The 17,876-nt window shown below is 39.7% G+C and overlaps 1 protein-coding gene across 2 annotated transcripts in view; it reads left to right on the forward strand.

The window, feature by feature from the left end:
• The window catches only part of LOC129769268 (neurotactin), a 95,129-nt gene extending 79,159 nt beyond the window's left edge, over positions 1–15,970 (forward strand). For both annotated transcript variants that reach the window (XM_055771392.1, XM_055771393.1), the window contains 2 exons: positions 2,804–3,819; positions 13,090–15,970. In XM_055771392.1, the coding sequence (XP_055627367.1) occupies positions 2,832–3,819; positions 13,090–14,651 (2,550 nt within the window). In that variant the 5' untranslated portion in view covers positions 2,804–2,831 and the 3' untranslated portion in view covers positions 14,652–15,970. The remainder of the gene's footprint in view (positions 1–2,803; positions 3,820–13,089) is intronic.
• Positions 15,971–17,876: the final 1,906 nt, after the last annotated feature.

Genomic DNA, 17,876 nt, shown 5'->3' on the forward strand with positions numbered 1-17,876 from the left:
AGTGCTTGTGCCGCCGTCAGAGTTCCTCCTGATTTCCACTCGAACAGTTTGATACATTGGCAGCGAATGCAAGCTCTTCAGGTGCATTGTTGTTAACAAGATCTTCAACACGTCGCCTTTTTGTCTTTTTCGAACATTCGTTAACCGATTTCTGAGGTCTTCCTTTACCAATTTGAGGAACAGACTGCAAATCGTCTTTAGTTTTACCTTTCTGATATGCCGGAAGCTTAACTGGTTTTGACAGAAGAGCAGACTTGAGCAACAAGAATCACTTGCAGAATATCAAGGGTATAATGACTGAAAAGTTGAGGGGTGTTTTGGATCGGAACTCCGCGGAACTTTTTTTGCCGAAGGATTTGAAATTTTAGTATCTTTTTTTCTTAAGGAATAAAACTACCTTAACAATGAATCGTTTATTTTCACAGCGATTGCGGCATGTCCCAATAATAGTTAAGGAAACGGATTATACTTACGTGTTGCTACCGTCGCCATTTGGGGTTTCACTTTAAAAGATATCGAACGTAAACAAAAACTCAATGTAAAACTGTGATGAATCACTGAAGATTAATTTGTCACGTGCTTAGAAGAACCTTCTTGACTGCACATGCTTGTTCTGACAAATTGGGTGGGCTAACAAGGCTACTGAGATCGGTTCAACATGCCTGAAACGTGTATAAAACACACCGCCTACTTAGTTTGGGTGAATATAAAAGTGAATTTTTTAACTTTTGTCTATGGGGCGCCGCACTGTGCGTCGTTGTCGCTCCGAAAATCATCACGAACACTGTTGCCATATTTGATAATAGATGCCTTGAAGGTTATAGAACACAACTAGACCATTCGTTCGGTCGGGCATATTGGGTGGTTAACAGTTAATCGATGGAATTATCGGTAGAAGGCATCGACTCGTTTTGAACGATCGTAAAGTGAAATCTCGCTAAACCAAGTGTATCGCCCTCTAAGGAAACTATGTTGAGGAATTAATACAGCTTTGCCCAAAAAACGATTGTTTTCATTGAAAATCCCGGGACTTTTCAGCCCATGAACAAAGGGGACCAAGTCTCACAATTAATAGTAGGATAAAAAGTTGAAATAAATATAAATAATACCAATAATTGACAACAATATCTTAGTACAGGTGTGCTCCCGTGACCGAGTGGTTGGCGTCCCACATTATCATGCCGGGGGTTCGGGTTCGATTCCCGTTCTGGCCGGGGGATTTTTCGCCAAAGAAATTTCTTCCGACTTGCACTGTGGTGACGCGTATTCTAGAGCTTGCCACTCCAGAATACATTCAAGGCGTGTTTTTCTGCATAGAAATCTCAACTAAGTACTACTAATAAAAATGACGCGAGTAATACTTACGTTGAGAAGGCCAAAGTTCCACTGGGAACGTTAGTGCCATTCAAGAAGAAGAAGATCTTAGTACAGGTCGGACTCGATTATATATAGTCGGCCATTTTTTTTCAACAATTATTTACAAATCCTATACATAATCGAATCTCAAGAAAACAATTTTTTCATTAATGTATGAATGTCAAACATTAATAGAAAAATAGCTTTTTGTGATTCGATTATGTATTGGATTCGAAAATTAACGTTGAGAGTGAAATTGCGCTTATATATAATCGAGTTCAGCCTGTATAGTAATTAATATGCTATACATGAGCGGTACTATTGATTGTGCAGACCTCTTTTTTCTGTTTGATGTCGGCATGAAATGTAGAGTATATTTTATTTGAATTAGTTGGAAATGTTACGCAATCGGCGAGCATTGTATTCACACAATTACGAGCTCCTTCTAGTTAATTTTAGAAAGTCCAGCATTCATTTACACATACCTCATAATTAAATGGTTATTGGCATTCGTCTAACATAACCGAGAAATCAATTCGTAACAATCATGAGCAGGCACAGGCGAATGTAGTGATTGATAATAACTTTGCAATATATTCGTAGCAGAGAAATTTAGGCATTCAAATTTTCACTTTCATTCAAAGTGGACTCAGGTGGAACACATATAAAACAGTCATCAACGTCTCAAAATTGTCATTTCTGTCTTGTTTCTATAGATATCCATTGAAATAAACAAAACCATTTGAACTGACTTCTTGATTGCTTCACTGCAATACTTTTCTGCAACAGAAGCCGATCACGTGCAAAAACTAGCTTTCATGCTGGGACACAAAGAGACCTGAACCCAACTGCAATCACCGCTGCCACTAGAATTGGATTAATGTTGCCCATAAACAGCACATGAGAAGCGCAAGCCAGAAGAGACAAAAACTATTCCACCCTTTCGCTTCTGTGTGCCCAAGAACTGCAGATTATGAGCGCCTATTATTGTCCAGCCGGAGTCAATAACTGGATTACACAGCATCTCGGTCAATCCCGAGCCCCGAGTGGTGACGAAGCGAAGAGCGAGGCTGGAATAAATTCGCGTTGAACTTCGCCAACAGTTCAGTGTCGAGATATTGCTGCAGGAGCTAGACGAAAAAGCGCAAAGAATAACGAAACATGCATCTGGCTACGGATTGGCGTGACTTTGTATGGCAATGGTTCAGAAATGGGAGCAGCAAAATGCCATCAATTTATCTGCACACCACTTTGATCGCAAATTACTGGTTATCTGTGGCTCAGCGCATAGAAATGACTTTCTCGGTCACCAACTTCATCCGTGCCCATATCAGACAAAGACTCTCTTTCGATGGACTAGATTTAATTCCCATTAGGGCACACAAACCTCTCACTATCAGATTAAATTATTTCAATCTTTTTTTTTTTCTTTGTTTCTTCCTCACAGAATTTGCGAGCCAAAAACCATAACAACGATGGGTGAAACAGACGAGAAAGATACAGTGCCACCGGCGGCAAACGAGAAAACCACCCCCGAAACAACCACCGTCACCGAAAGTCGGGAACCAGAGGCCGATCCGAAGGAAACCGAGAAGCTTCTGGCCAACAGCGAAGAGAAAAGTGACGATAAAAAGTCGGAAAAATCTGTCGATGAGAAAAAGAAAAGCAACGAAAATGTAAACGGCACCGGCGAGGAGATCATCAACATTTCCGACGAAACCAAACAAGAGGAGCAACAAAAAACTAAGCCCGATAAGCCAAACAAGGTGCAAGCCGAGGAGCGCGAGGTCAAGCCCAAAAAAGTACCAGCTGGTGCCTTCAAATTGCCTGGTTTCTTCAACAAGGGCAAAATAAAGGAATCCGATGGGGCCGATAATGAACTGCTGGAGAAACAGGATCCAGAAAAGGACACGAAACCGGCGGTCGAAGTCGAAGAAAAACCCAAACGAACAGGTTTCTTTGCGAATTTGCGCTTCCGTAATCCATTTGCCAAAAAACAACCCGCCGCCGACGAGTCGAAGGTCAAATCAGATGAGGAAGAGAACGATGAAGTGACCGCTGAAGCTACTGATGTGAAACCGGGAGACGATAGTGCGACCGACAAGAAGGAAGACCACTCTGATCAGGTGTCGAAGAAAGGTCTCATCGAATCGTTGAAGGTTCCCCTCGCCAGCATCATCCCTAAGAAGTTCAAAGCAGGTAACGGGGAAGCGGACGATGATTTGGAGCTGGGGAAGAGACCAAAGAACCGAGCTGGCTTGGCTTCGATGGAAACGCTAGATGATTCGCTGAAAGATGTGGAAACGAAGGACACCGTGGACAAGGCTAACGTGAATGGGACCGATTCGGAAGCACTAGTCAAATCGGATGACAAAAAAGATGCTGAAAAAGACGAAGCGGATGAAGGTGCCAAAACGAAACAAACCCTGGGCCAGCGGATTCGATCGTACAGGTGTTCTGCTGGTGAGTGAAATGATTAAATTTGTTGTATTACAACCAGTTTTCTCCTTTTAAACCTATATTCCTAGGGGATGGTGGGTCGAACAAAACCGAAATGATCACCTCGATTTTGTTTCGTTCGAGTTATAATTTCGCATTCTCCATTTCGAACAAAATTCAAAAACAACTTGAACGGAATACAGAATGGAATTTTCTCAAGTCGATCGAATTATTTCGAATCGATCGAAATGTAGAATCGGGGTTGATGTTTCAAAATAAATTCCAATTATTCCAGTTCCTTGGTGTTTGAATTAAGTTCGATGTGGAAAAAAAATTGGGAGCAACAAATTTACTTCCACAGGCTTAACTGCTGCTTTCTTCGATTGACAAAACTCATAACACCATTACATCATCCCCAGGATGTACCTCTATCATTTCTCCCCTTTTTCTCACGCATAGGCGGCTGATTGTCATCCTGAATGATTACCAACCTGCCAAATACCATTTCAAAGTTAAGGGGGTAGTGCACTATGGAAACTTGAAAAAAAAAATCTGGCCTGAAATGTTCTTCTTTTTTTTTTTATCTGTATTATAGTGATTTTCAACTCATTTGGCTGGTTCGTCACTTTTTACTTCCATTTTTGGAAGAATGTCGGGAGTGAGAATTGAACTCGTGACCTTTAGCGTGAGAGGCATGGATGTTACCACTACGCCAGATCGCCTCCTAAAATGTTCTCTGTAATGTCTATTTTACTGTAGTTTTAGTCCCAGGTTTGTCCGATGCTCCGTTCCAAAGTTACAAGCCAATTAGTGGACCTGAGTGGACCTTTGCTTAAGGAGCGCGGATCCAAAATTTGAAACGCGTTTTTCTCGAAACCATGTTTTGCAAACTGATGGGAGTTCTACCTCCGAAACGGTCCATCCGATTATGATGAAATTGATTTTCCCAGATTCTCCACTAAATTTCCTGTCATCGTACGTAGGATTTTTTCGATATTTTGAAAAATAATATTTTGGTGAATGTTGTCTCGACTTGCAGAACCCCCACCAGTTTACAAGGTTTTGGCTGCAAGGGTTCGACAAACCGGTTGCAGCTATTCAGGGGACAATCCAATTGGCCCCAATTTATTTTTTGTTAGTTAAGTACTTAATAAAACTGTTATATCAGGTTAATCATAGTAATTTATTATCTCGTTGAAAATCTCATAATTTTTATGGTTATCATAGTGTACTACCCACTTAATGTCAACATCAATCGCCAGTGGAAACTGTTTCCACACTTTCTTCCGGAACTGCTTGTAAAGAATTTCCTTAGAGGAAATAGGCCTGTGTCAATGCCTTCAAGTCATTCGGGTCCTCAGACATTTCGGTAAAGGTTCTCGAATCAAGGCATTCTTCCATTTGAACGAGCAATGTGCCCATATCCTCGGGAGTAAAGGGTGTGTCACATCAAATTGCATCACGGAAAAAACGCTGTAGAAAATCGCCCAGTAGACCGATCCTTTTGAAAATTTTAGACAGTAAAATAAAAACTATTAAACAACTTTTGGCATTTTCTTTTTATTCATACTTCGAGCCCAAGCCCGTATGCTCGCACCTTCCTCTTTACCCCGTCCATAAGGTTCTGTACAACGTCAGGTTGTAGTTTTTTTTGAACAGAAATCCATTTTCTCTTGAAGTCCGCCTCCGATTTGACAACTTTTTGGTTCTTCCGGAGGGCCTGCTTCATAATCGCCCAATATTTCTCTATTGGGCGAAGCTCCGGCGCGTTGGACGGGTTCATTTCCTTTGGCACGAAGGTGACCCCGTTGGCTTCGTACCACTCCAACACGTCCTTTGAATAGTGGCACGAAGCGAGATCCGGCCAGAAGATGGTCGGGCCCTCGTGCTGCTTCAATAGTGGTAGTAAGCGCTTCTGTAGGCACTCCTTAAGGTAAACCTGCCCGTTTACCGTGCCGGTCATCACGAAGGGGGCGCTCCGCTTTCCGCAAGAGCAGATCACTTGCCACACCATGTACTTTTTGGCAAACTTGGATAGTTTCTGCTAGCCAATCTCCTCCGGAACGCTGAATTTGTCCTCTGCGGAGAAGAACAACAGACCCGGCAGCTGACGAAAGTCCGCTTTGACGTAGGTTTCGTCGTCCATTACCAGGCAATGCGGCTTCGTCAGCATTTCGGTGTACAGCTTCCGGGCTCGCGTCTTCCCCACCATGTTTTGCCTTTCGTCGCGGTTAGGAGCCTTCTGAACCTTGTATGTACGCAGGCCCTCCCACTGCTTGGTCCGCTGGACGAATGAACTTGACAACTTCAGCTTATTGGCGACATCCCGGACCGAACTTCTCGGATCACGTCTAAACTGCTTAACTACGCGCTTGTGATCTTTTTCACTGTCGGAGCATCCATTTTTGCCGTTCTTCACCTTCCGGTCGATGGATAGGTTCTCGAAGTATCGTTTTAGTACTCTGCTGACCGTGGACTGGACGATTCCCAGCATCTTACCAATGTCCCGATGTGACAACTCCGGATTCTCGAAATGAGTGCGCAGGATTAATTCACGACGCTCTTTTTCGTTCGACGACATTTTTCCAAATTTCCGAAAAATTGACAGTGAAGCATGGCCAACGTGATCTATATACTCTTATCTGATTATAAGCGAAAGCTGAAGATATAATTCCTAAAAATTAAATTTCTACAGCGTTTTTTCGTGATGCAATTTGATGTGACACACCCTTTAACTACACTTTCACCAAGAACCTTTGGTAAATGAAAAATTGACATTGAAGTTGGATCCCTTGATCGGAAAACTCCTCGTACACTTGACTGTGATGTCTGCTGTACTCAGCAATTTTAATGCTTCTCAAAGATTATTCCGAGCCCCGATGAAATTGGTGCCATTGTTGAAGTAAATATCCGTACATATCCCTCTCCTTGTCTTTTGGAGATATCCCCAAGAAATCAAATCCGTCGGACTATCCCAATTCCACCTTTCACCCTTGTCATATTTCAACGCCAACAATAATTACATGATGATCGTGGCTCTGATAATAGCACCCAAAAGTAAAAAAGGCTCGAATAGCATGACTATTACCGAATGGATTTGACGCTTATGCACTCTGTCCAACTTCTATAAGACCACCCTGATTCCATTTCGTTGCAACACAAACAGTTAGATTTTCAACAAGATACATTCATACATTGTTGAATGCTTAGAATAAAGTTTAGCGTTAATTTTGTTCATAGAGTTGTTTGTTTATTCATCATGCTTAAATATGATAATTTCAGCTGTCCAGTTTCTATATAACCACTTCAAAATTCATAAGTATAATCAATGAAAAATTCAAAACAATCGGCTGATTTACATGGCAGTAATTGGCAACCTTGCCATTTCGGCTGATAACCTGGAAAATTCATGATGGAATACTATTTTCCAAATTCTGCTGATTCCTCGATATTTTTACATGTTTCCGAAATTGCGAGCTTGAGCTCTTCAATCTTGGTGTACCGTTTTCCCTCAGTGTAGATTCTGCGTACAAGGATCCCCCTAAGATTTTCAACAGGATTCAAGTCTGGAGAGCGAACCGGTCAGTCCAAAAAATAAGTTTTTGGTCCCTTATCTATTGCTTAGTTTCCTTACTGGTATGAATAGTAGCATTATTTTGCCGGAATGTGATTTTTTTATGACGCTATCCACACAAAAACGGTAGAAGAGAGGATTCCAGAACATGTATGATGTGAAAGCTATCTTGAGTTTTTCGGATGCACAGAATCCCGCTCAAACCATGCACGAGCCTCCACCAAAATTCCTGGTTGAAAAATACTGTTCCTTCTTCCGTAAATCGCGCCAGTACCCGTTGAAACCATGAGGACCATCCAAATTGAACTTTTTTTCATCAGTGAAGATAGCTTATACATTGAAGAAATTTTCGCTATGGTATATAGCAAAATGTAATCTTTTGGAAACATTCTTTGTCACAACATACCATATCTCACTGTCGGTTCATGTGAGCTTTGGCAAAACACAGACGTCTTCCGATGTGAGATGATGTAAGATGAGGAGCTTTAACCTTTAAAAGCCCTCTTTATTTGCGGATTTTTTAACAAAACTTGACGAATTATCACCCGAGTAACATTTGAATTGAAATATTACTTTATTTCCATAAGCGATTTCGAAGTATTTGAAGCTGTTCTAGTTATTTCTCGCTTATCTCGATCAGAAAGCTTCGATTTACGTGGAGCTCTCTCCTTCTTACCGTTTCTTTGAGGATTCGCCAAATAATTGAGCACTACTTGATGGAATTGTCCAATCCGTCTAACAGTTTCTCTGATACCAACATTTTCTTGGTGAAATGCATCGATTTATCTTTCTTCTCTCTCCGTGAGCACTCTTCCCTTCGGAATTTTCCAGATTTATTGATTAAAATAACTAAAACAACGGAAAATGCAACTGGTCTTATAGAAACTTGACACTTGAAAAATACAAAAACATTCGTTTACACTCAGCGCTTGCACACACACACATATGGAAATCACCTACACACGAGAATATAAATTGAAGCATTGTTTGTTTACAATGACACAAAGGCTTATAGAAGTTGGACAAAGTGTATAGTGCTGTGCTTGTAATCGGTAACGGGATGTTGAATTGAAACTTAAAAGTTTCTGTTTTCGGCAGCCATGCTAGGCCCAGTGTCTTCACTGACAAATCAATACCCTTCTTCTTGAATGACGTTAACGTTAACGTTCCCTGTGGAACTTTTGCCGTCTCAACGTATGCATTAACTAGCGTCATTTATTAATACTTCATTGAGGTTTCTTAAGCCAAATAACACGCCTTGAATGTATTCCGAGGGGCAAGCTCTAGAATACGCGTGACCACAGTGCAAGTCGAAGGAAATTTCTTTGACGAACGGGGCCAGAACGGGGATCGAACCCGAACACCCGGCATGATAATGTGAGACGCTAACCACTCGGCTACGGGTGCACGTATAAGTCTCGAATTCCTTTGTTTATCCATTGGACAGATGTTGATTTGCCTGATCATCTTCTCTACATCAGCAACGAGCATGATCTGTTTCATGCGGCACCGAAGAATGATTGATCGTAGATCTTCCTGAATCACTGACCCGACCAGCAATCCATCATTTTATGATACTCCTGTCGAGGTTTTACAAGAAGCATCGGAGACAAATCGTAGTTTTTCGGTAGTGCTAGTCCCCTTGACTAACGGGTGATGAATTAGGTACCAGAATCTTGCGACCAATGACACCACGTTCCCGTTTCTATAGGACCTCTCCATATAAAACCATGGTGAAAAGTGGTAGTTTTGTTCCTTTTCGCAAAATATTAGACACGTTTTTTCGATTCTTTTGATAGGGTGACCATCTCGATTTTAGGGTAGTCCGTAAAACTAATGTTTTCCACTTTTTCCAAAAATTACTTTTTTAAAAAAAATCATAACTTTTGAACTGTTGAACAGATTTTGATTTTTTTACCCATCTTTGAAAATTTTGAAAAATTATAACTTTAAAACGACAATAATCACATCTCAGAATTTTGGATATGTTATGTGAAAAAGGTAGTTTTGAGGGAAAAATATAAAAAAAAATATAACGCCCTCTAGTCCAAAGCCATGAAAACAACAAAAACAAATACAATCAAAAATGACGTAAATAAAATTCAAAGTTTTCCCAGGTTTCAATTTTTTTTTAAAAATATTGACTAATTGACTTTAATTTGATATGTCGATCATCTGAATTGGTACGGTAGTTGAAAAGTTATGAATTTTCGAAAAAAGTAATGCTAGGAAAAGTGTGGAAGAAATTGATTTTTCGGACCACCCCAAAATCGGGATGGTCACCCTAACGAAAAAATATGTATCTAATATTTTGTGAAAAGGAACAAAACTACCAATTTTCATGAAAAACTGAGAAACACTATATAGGTTTGGCATGGAATGGCTGTATAGAGATATTTATGTTTAAATGAAAAATTACCCCTTCGTCTTCATCTTCGCCTTTCGATATCGATTTTCTCAAAAACTGCTTTCAAAGTCAATTATTGAAATCAAAAATCAATTATTACGGATATCTTTTTTTTTGGAATAAAAAAGAACGTAGATCGTCGTTCCATTCCGTTAGGTGGTGATTTTTGTGTATGATTGAATCACTCGAATTGTTGATTTTCTTCATTATCAGATGCATAACGCTGGTGGGGAAACAAATATATAGCCGCCTGGGGCGACGCAAACCCGTCGATCTTTTTCAGGGCCACCAAAACTTTTCATAAAACAGTTATTTTCGAATTTTATATGTCCTAAGATCCTAAGTAATGAAAAGCTAGTTGTTTTTTTAATTTTTTTGCCGAGAGAAAAAACTTGTGTGAATTTACGAGTATGTTATTGATAATAATGATTATAATGCTTTGAATTATAGAGACTTTAAACTTCCTCAGTTAATTTGACTTTCACCATGAAAAGGGCAATATTGAACTGAAATAAACACTAGGCCTTTAAAAAGAACCATTTGAAAATCCTCACTGCTATCTGGTCATTTGCGGGATGACTAATGAATCGTGAATGACTTTTTCCGATTGATCATTCAATTTACATGTATTTGAGCATTGTTTCCGGGTTGAAAGTGACTTAAAAGTGCAGCGAATTTCAAGTCTGATGTAGAGAAGTTTTTGTCAGCATTGAGAGCCGTGTTCTTCGGTGGAAAACTAAAGGTGAAAATTATTTTCGATGCTGGTGCTTTTGCTTTCCCTGTCACTACACGATCGATTTGGTTCGGATTTTCTGGTATCGTTCTGTGTGTTCTTTGGAGCGTTGGAAATATATTTATGCTAAGAGATATTGAAAAACTGCTTGTAAATTCAATATGTTCAGAGCGATTCCATGTCAAATCGACCAAAAAACCAAAAAGTCATAGGAAAGTTGTGTCCGAGACACGACCGCATAGTTGACGTAGGATTCCGTTAGGCTATCTGTTGATTTTGGATATGTTTGAAGAATTACATCGTTAAACTCTTTGATAATGATTTGGTGGCATTTTGTTTGGTTGTTGGGTATTGTTTTTTCACTCCACCAGTGTTTACCGAACACAATAATCAATGTTTCTCATCAGTAAAAACTTGTTACTTTAATATAGAGAAAACATATTTGAGAGGTAAAAGGTAATTTTGTTTTATAATTTTTACTTTTTGAGTGTTTATTCAACCCAATGCGAATTTTAATTAGACTAACAACATCTAATACTATAAGTAGAGCATATGGGAAATCACTTGTTCGAATATTTCCTCACTTTTCCAATTTTTTCTCGCCGCATGAATTTTCCTTGTGTGAAAACGACAACAACCAAACAGACAGCTTAAACCGAACGACCCGTTCTCCAGCTGGAACACACCTTGGTTTTTATTTATGAAAATTGAAATAAATCGTTTCAAATATTAAGTCATTTTTAACACAACTGCTACCATATACAATTTTACAATTACACTTGTGCTAAATGATTCACAATATCCGATAGGTCATTGATATGAAATTTCACGAAGCAACCAACATTAAATTTCCAAATTTAAATTTTATTTGCTAGAATTAATCGTTTCATTCACCCTACTTGCAATATAAAATGCACCCGACTATATTTACAATGTCGATTTCCCTCGGGCACCTTGGTTCTGATATCTCTGTTAAGGAACACATTTCGGTGGGAACAAAAACTCCCCCTACTTTCATGTATTTGCAACGTCGATTTTCTCCAGGCAGCTTGGTTTTGATGTCTCTGTTAGGGAACCGCCGCATGTGTTGTCAATTTAGACCAAAAAAGTGGATATTTCCGGTAGGAAAGGGGTTGAGATTTTTCAATTGTTCGATAGTTAGTTTCATGACATATATTAGTTTATTCAATATAAAAATTGTTATGGAGTGCCGAAATCGATTGACGCAAAAATTCCATCAATCCATCATAAGATGACTGAGCAATAAACGTTTGAAATTGGACAATTTTGCTCGATGTGTTCGATTTTCGATTTTCAATTTGTACCCCAATATGTTCCCGAAAGACGTAATCCTACGTCAAAATCTTGGTACTTATGATGAAAGCTACCCAAAATCACCATTTCCATTATCATATGACCAACTGAAATTATGACTAATTCATTAAAAGGGCGTATTTAAAATCATTTATCTTTCTTTAGAAAAATCGTAACTCAAAACCCAGATGCCTGATTAAAACATGGTATTTCATAAAGTTGTTCGAAAATATATGAACCATTAAGAAGAATACACTTTTGAAAAATTTTACTCAAAACATGAATTTAATATTAAAAACTTTTATATCTCAAAACGCCTCACTTTAGATATTTTTTATTATATTCCCATCAGAAAACTCTTCCAATTTAACAAAGTTTGATGTATAGTGGTGCCGTGTAGGACTCACGAAAATGGAGATTTGTATGAGTTTTTGAAAATTTATAAAATTTCAATACGTTGTGAAATCGTAATGAAAATAACATGAAAATAGAATCTACATGCGAATCAACATGAAAAAAAAACTATATTTAACGTTTCATTACATTAAACATTGTATACAGATTTTGATGTTAAATCGCAAGTAGATTCTATTTTTCTTGTTACTTTTCTTGAATGGTTAGATTTCACAAAGTATTGAAATTTCATAAATCTTCAAAAACTCATATCTCTATTTTAGTGAGTCCGACACGGCACCACTACACATTACGATGTTGTTGTTTTGATACACAAAAATTTTAAATATTGAATTGAAATTTTGAGAAAGATTTTCAACAGTGCATTTGAAATATATTTTTTTCTAAATAGTTCATTTAGTTTCCTACAACTTTGTCAAACATCGAATTTTAATCAGACATCTGGATTACGAGTTACGATTTTTTGAAAGAAAGATAAATGATTCTAAGCACACCCTCGTAAGTCGTAATTCAAATAGGACATATGTTAATGAAAATTGTGATTTTGGGTAGCTTCCATCGTATGTACTTCCATATGTACCAAGTTCGCGTCAAAATTTGCTGGTTTTCGGCATGTAAATGCTCCATAGGATAAAAGTTTCGTTAGGCCCGGTCTATGGTTTATTCAAAAAAGGAAAATTTCTCCACTTCTCTGAATGGGGATACTCATTGTTTATCCAAAACTAGGCTGGCGTTTGGACTTGGATAACTCGTTTTGATCAAACCTCTGTCGGTGAAGGTGGCGGAACGTTCATCATCTTTAAATCCATGTTGGGTTCTCTTCTAAATATTCTTCCTGTTTTATCGTTTCAGATGATCTCTTCATTGCCGGTGGAATCCTCGTTGTCATACTGTTAGTGGCCCTGATCTTTGCCTTCGCAGTGTTTGGCAAGAGTGAACGAATTGCTGCACCAGTACGTGACGGAAAGTACATCGAAACTGTCACGTCTTGCGGGAAAGTGGAAGGTATCCTCGAGGATGGTGCGTATGCATTCCGAGGCATTCCATATGCTGTACCACCGGTAGGGCCTCTGCGTTGGAAGGCTGCTCAACCGATTGAAAATATTAACTACTGCTGGAATGAAACGTTGAAGGCTCATAATGCAACGCCTGTGTGCTGGCAGTTCTACGCGGACGGAAAAGTTGATGGAGCTGAAGATTGTCTAACTCTGGACGTTATTACCCCACATGTACGATACGACAATCCCCTTCCAGTAGTTGTGCTGATCGGAGCAGAATCCTTCACCGGTGATTCTCCTGGTAAACTCCGTCCATCTACCCGTTTCGCCCGTGCCCACGATGTCATCTTTGTACGGCCAAATTTCCGTTTGAACGTTTTCGGCTTTCTGGCGTTGGAACAGCTAACGAAGAGTACCCATCCGCCAACCTCCGGAAATTACGGACTGTCAGATATCATCGCCGCACTGAAATGGATTCAGTTGAATATCGCCCACTTTGGTGGCGACCCGAAGTCGGTTACACTGTTCGGACATCGTGCTGGTGGATCCATCGTGGCAGCCCTGGCGTCATCCAACAAAACCTCCAAACTATTCGCAAGATCATGGATCTCATCAGCGGCTTCCATATTCCCAGGAAAGCCCTTATCGGAATCGGAGAAGGCCAACGGAGTTTATCTTGGTAGAGTGAAGTGCGAAGATGCCAAATGTCTGCGGGACAAGGAAGACGAGGACGTGTTGGATGCCGTTCCGGATATCTGGAGAAGAACCTTCCCCGATCTACCGGCGGTCGATGAGAACACCACCGCTAACCATGAATGGCTCGTCTTGGATGGACACATTCTGCAACAGCACCCAGCTGACGTTTGGAGCACCGAAACTGGCACCGTTAAATACGTAATCGGTTCGACTGCCCACGAGAGTCACTCTGAAAATTTGTATCTTAAATACACCGAGTGGACCCCGGAACTGGTCACCAAACATGTCAACGAAAGCAAGATCGGTGAGCTCGGTCTCACTGAGGAAGCACTCAAGCGATACAACGCCACCTACCAAGGTCTTGTCGCAATGATTTCGGACATCCGAACTGTCTGTCCGTTGATGACAATCTCCCAAAAGCTGCTAACGTCACAGTTCTACGTAGTGACTCAAACTGGAGGCGAACTGAGCATTGCTGACGTCGACTCCGACATCCAAGCTATCCTCGGCCGATACGAACCGAAGACCCCCGAACAGCGACGGTATGTGTCCGCAATGCAGCAAATGTTCTACCATTATGTATCCCATGGCGACATTAAAGCCGAACTACGGCGGAAGCTTATCGACATCCGCCAAGATGCTCTTCCCACTTACAAAACCGATAACTGCGATTTCTGGATCAAGAACGACGTGGTTCCTCGGTACGCGCGAGTGGACTAAAAAGTGTGTGAGTGTGAACATGTTGCATAGATATATGCTGGGAAAAAAACCAGTCACTGGAAGAACCGTTTTTTGTACACAAACCGCATAAACGAGGATCGGAAGTGGACTGTTTCCTGTCCCCCACTACGGAATGGTTGCTTTTTTAGTCGTACAGATTTACAATCGCCCAACTTTTTACGGCGAAAAACATCTCTTTTTCTATCTATCCAGTATTAATGAAAGTCTTAGCCGGGACGGTCCGTTCCGTTCCGGTAGACCAACCATGACCAAAAACTCATTGATTTCACAACAGTTCATTCATATTCACGTGCAGAGTATTAGGATAACATTTCGCTCTCTTTCTCTCTTGCTCGGAAACCAATAGAAATCGTCGTCGCATAATCGCATCCATCGCATCATCGAATCCAGCAAAACATCATGATTCAAAAACATTGTTAGATGTCTCGACGATAGTTAGTCCTCTTATATATAAAACAAAAAAAAAACTTATTGAAATCTAATACAATGAAATGGCTGTAAAAAGTTATAGCTACTAAATATTAAAAATATGAAACGTTTGGAAGTCGTAATATATTAAACAAATCTCTCTTATTTATAGCAAAAATTGAAAAGGCAGTTTGGGAATCCTTCAGTAAGGATAGAGATAATAGCAATTGGGAAAAAAAATGAAAAATGAACACATGTGGTAAAGAAAAGAAAACGGAAAAGCTATATTCGTAAATCTAGTTTGTAACACATATTGTTGTAATTTATACCTACTATGTAATATGTAATTATTATGTACTTTTTTCGCATGATTAGTTCCGTGACAATATAGTGATCTTCTAAGTAAGGTAACTTTTATTTGTCCTCCTGATTAGTAGGCACGGTAAGGAAATAATTTTAAATGCTAAATGTGCTAAGTCTGGACAAATTCATAACAGAGAACCAGGGGTTTTGCAAGCCAACTATTTTAGTATTGGAACGCATATTTGAGTTTTGTGTTATGTACAAGTGCAACAGAATCATGGAACCAGAATCCGGAACCAGTGAGGTCTGGTAATAAAATAATAACAAAATACATTAAGTATATTATTTTTATTATTTTGTATAAAAATACTCAATAAAACTCCCAAGAAGCCTATCACATAGTTTGTTCATTTTTCGTGCATAGGCACACAATTCCGCATTTATTATAGTACTGGCAATGCAATGTGTAAAGATGATGATGATGATGTTGAATTAAAGAGGCTTTAAACTTTTCAGTTCATTCGCCTCTGTGTAAAGAAGTGGAAAAAGCTAGAAATATACATTTGACTTTTTAGGTTGTATAAAAATAGTGTTTGCTTTGCTCCGAAACAAAAATTAGTCCCAAGATCGATCTTTTAGAAAAACCATGGATCTCTCAACTCCGTCTGTCCTGAACGAAGTCATCTACCAAATTATGTTGAAGTTAAAGGCCAGATTTGTTCACCGCTCAGCCACTGGCAACATCTAGAGTTGTTACAGTCACTGAAAACGAAGCAGACAAAGATAAGTCGTTTCATCAGCCGAACGTTCTGTTTGAACGATTAAAGGCTAGAAGACATAATACTCAGCTACCCGTGCCGTGATTTCACTTGAGGAGCTTCTAAGCAACATGTAGTGTGCGGCATTTGTGCAGGCTACACACCTTTTTACCATAGAAGCAACGTGAAACAAAAATGAATGAGCTGAAATGTCTTTTATTCCACAGCTAACGAATCTGTATGACTTGCCGTTCAAACTCACGGTATTTTTGGAGGACCTGTCACAGTGTAAAAATCTGGTTAGTCGTCGAGCAACCGGGCAGGAATTCGGCCTGATATTTATTTATTTACAATGATTATTAAAGAGATTGGATCTGATTCACAATTGTTCCGCCAATGCACTCGGTTCACCTCGTTCGCTGAGCTCCTCTCCTACCGGACTCCATGCAAACACCATCTTTGCAATCCTTCCAATGAGAACTTCAAGCAGCTGCTTCGAAATTTCTGATGGTTGCTCCAATAGCTGTTCTAGCATAAAATGTAATCTTACGTCAGTTTCCTAAAGGGTGCATTTCTTCCGCGATAGCAGTTCAACAGCGACCAGAATTGGTTCGAGGGTATCAACCAATTCCTTCATCACTGTCAGTTCTTCATCGCTGAAGCTTATCTTGTGTTTCGTTTTCAGATCGAGCAGCATTCTTGAACTGAACTTGAACTTGATTCTCGAGTAATATTTCAAAGCGGCTCGAAGGCAAATATTATTTATGGTGTAAAAATAAAAATTACCGAAATTACCGGTTATTGATTGTATAATTACCGGTAATTCGGTAATGGAAAATGATCAGGTATTACCGGTAACGGTAAAACCGGATCCCTAGTTCTGGCACTTTTCGGTCCGCAGCACAAAGCCCTTGTGCGAAGCGTTTAGTTTTTTGAAGAACTCCCGCGATTCTCGAGGACGATAGAACACCTCCATCTCCTCACAATCTTTGTCTTGCAGACGGCATTTCTTCCCGAAAGAGAAGTTTTTGCTGTCTACGCTTCAGTCGTCCCACATTTTGTCGAATCGCTTGTTGCAGCGTAAGAAGCGCTCGGCACTGTTCTGCAAATCATACATTCCTTTGTCCACGTTGTTGATACACGATGCTTTGAGGGTACTCGAGCATTCATCGAAGGAAGCAACATTCAGTTCATCTACCTTCGGTAACACAGCAACGGTCGGCTCCTGCAAAATTTTGGAATTTCTTTCTCAAGCTGTCAAAACAAACATACTTCAAGAAAATCTGATTGATTGAAATTTAATATACACTAGCTGACCCGGCAAGCTTCGTCCCCCTTAGAGAGGAGTCTAACCACCGTAAAGCATTTATTGTACTCTAAAATCATGCCAAATTTAGTTTCATTTGCTTGATTAATTCTTGAGTTATGCAGAAATTTGTGTTTCATTTGTATGGCAGCTCTCCCTTAGAGAGGGGGAGGGGTCTCAAACTATCACGAAAACCTTCCCCGGCCCCAAAAACGCCTACATACCAATTTTCATGTTGATTGGTTCAGTAGTTTCCGAGTCTATAAGAATCAGACAGACAGACAGACAGAAATCCATTTATATATATAGATTGTTCATTGTTAAAAAAAATAGTGAAAATTTGAAAACGACTGTACACTAAGGAACTCAAAATCTCGAAAAAATATTCAATTGGACGACACTGAGGCAGATTTGTTGGGTTGAGTTTTT

This window comes from Toxorhynchites rutilus, chromosome 2 (genome assembly GCF_029784135.1).
Source record: "Toxorhynchites rutilus septentrionalis strain SRP chromosome 2, ASM2978413v1, whole genome shotgun sequence".
In the NCBI taxonomy this organism is placed as follows: Eukaryota; Metazoa; Arthropoda; class Insecta; order Diptera; family Culicidae; genus Toxorhynchites; species Toxorhynchites rutilus.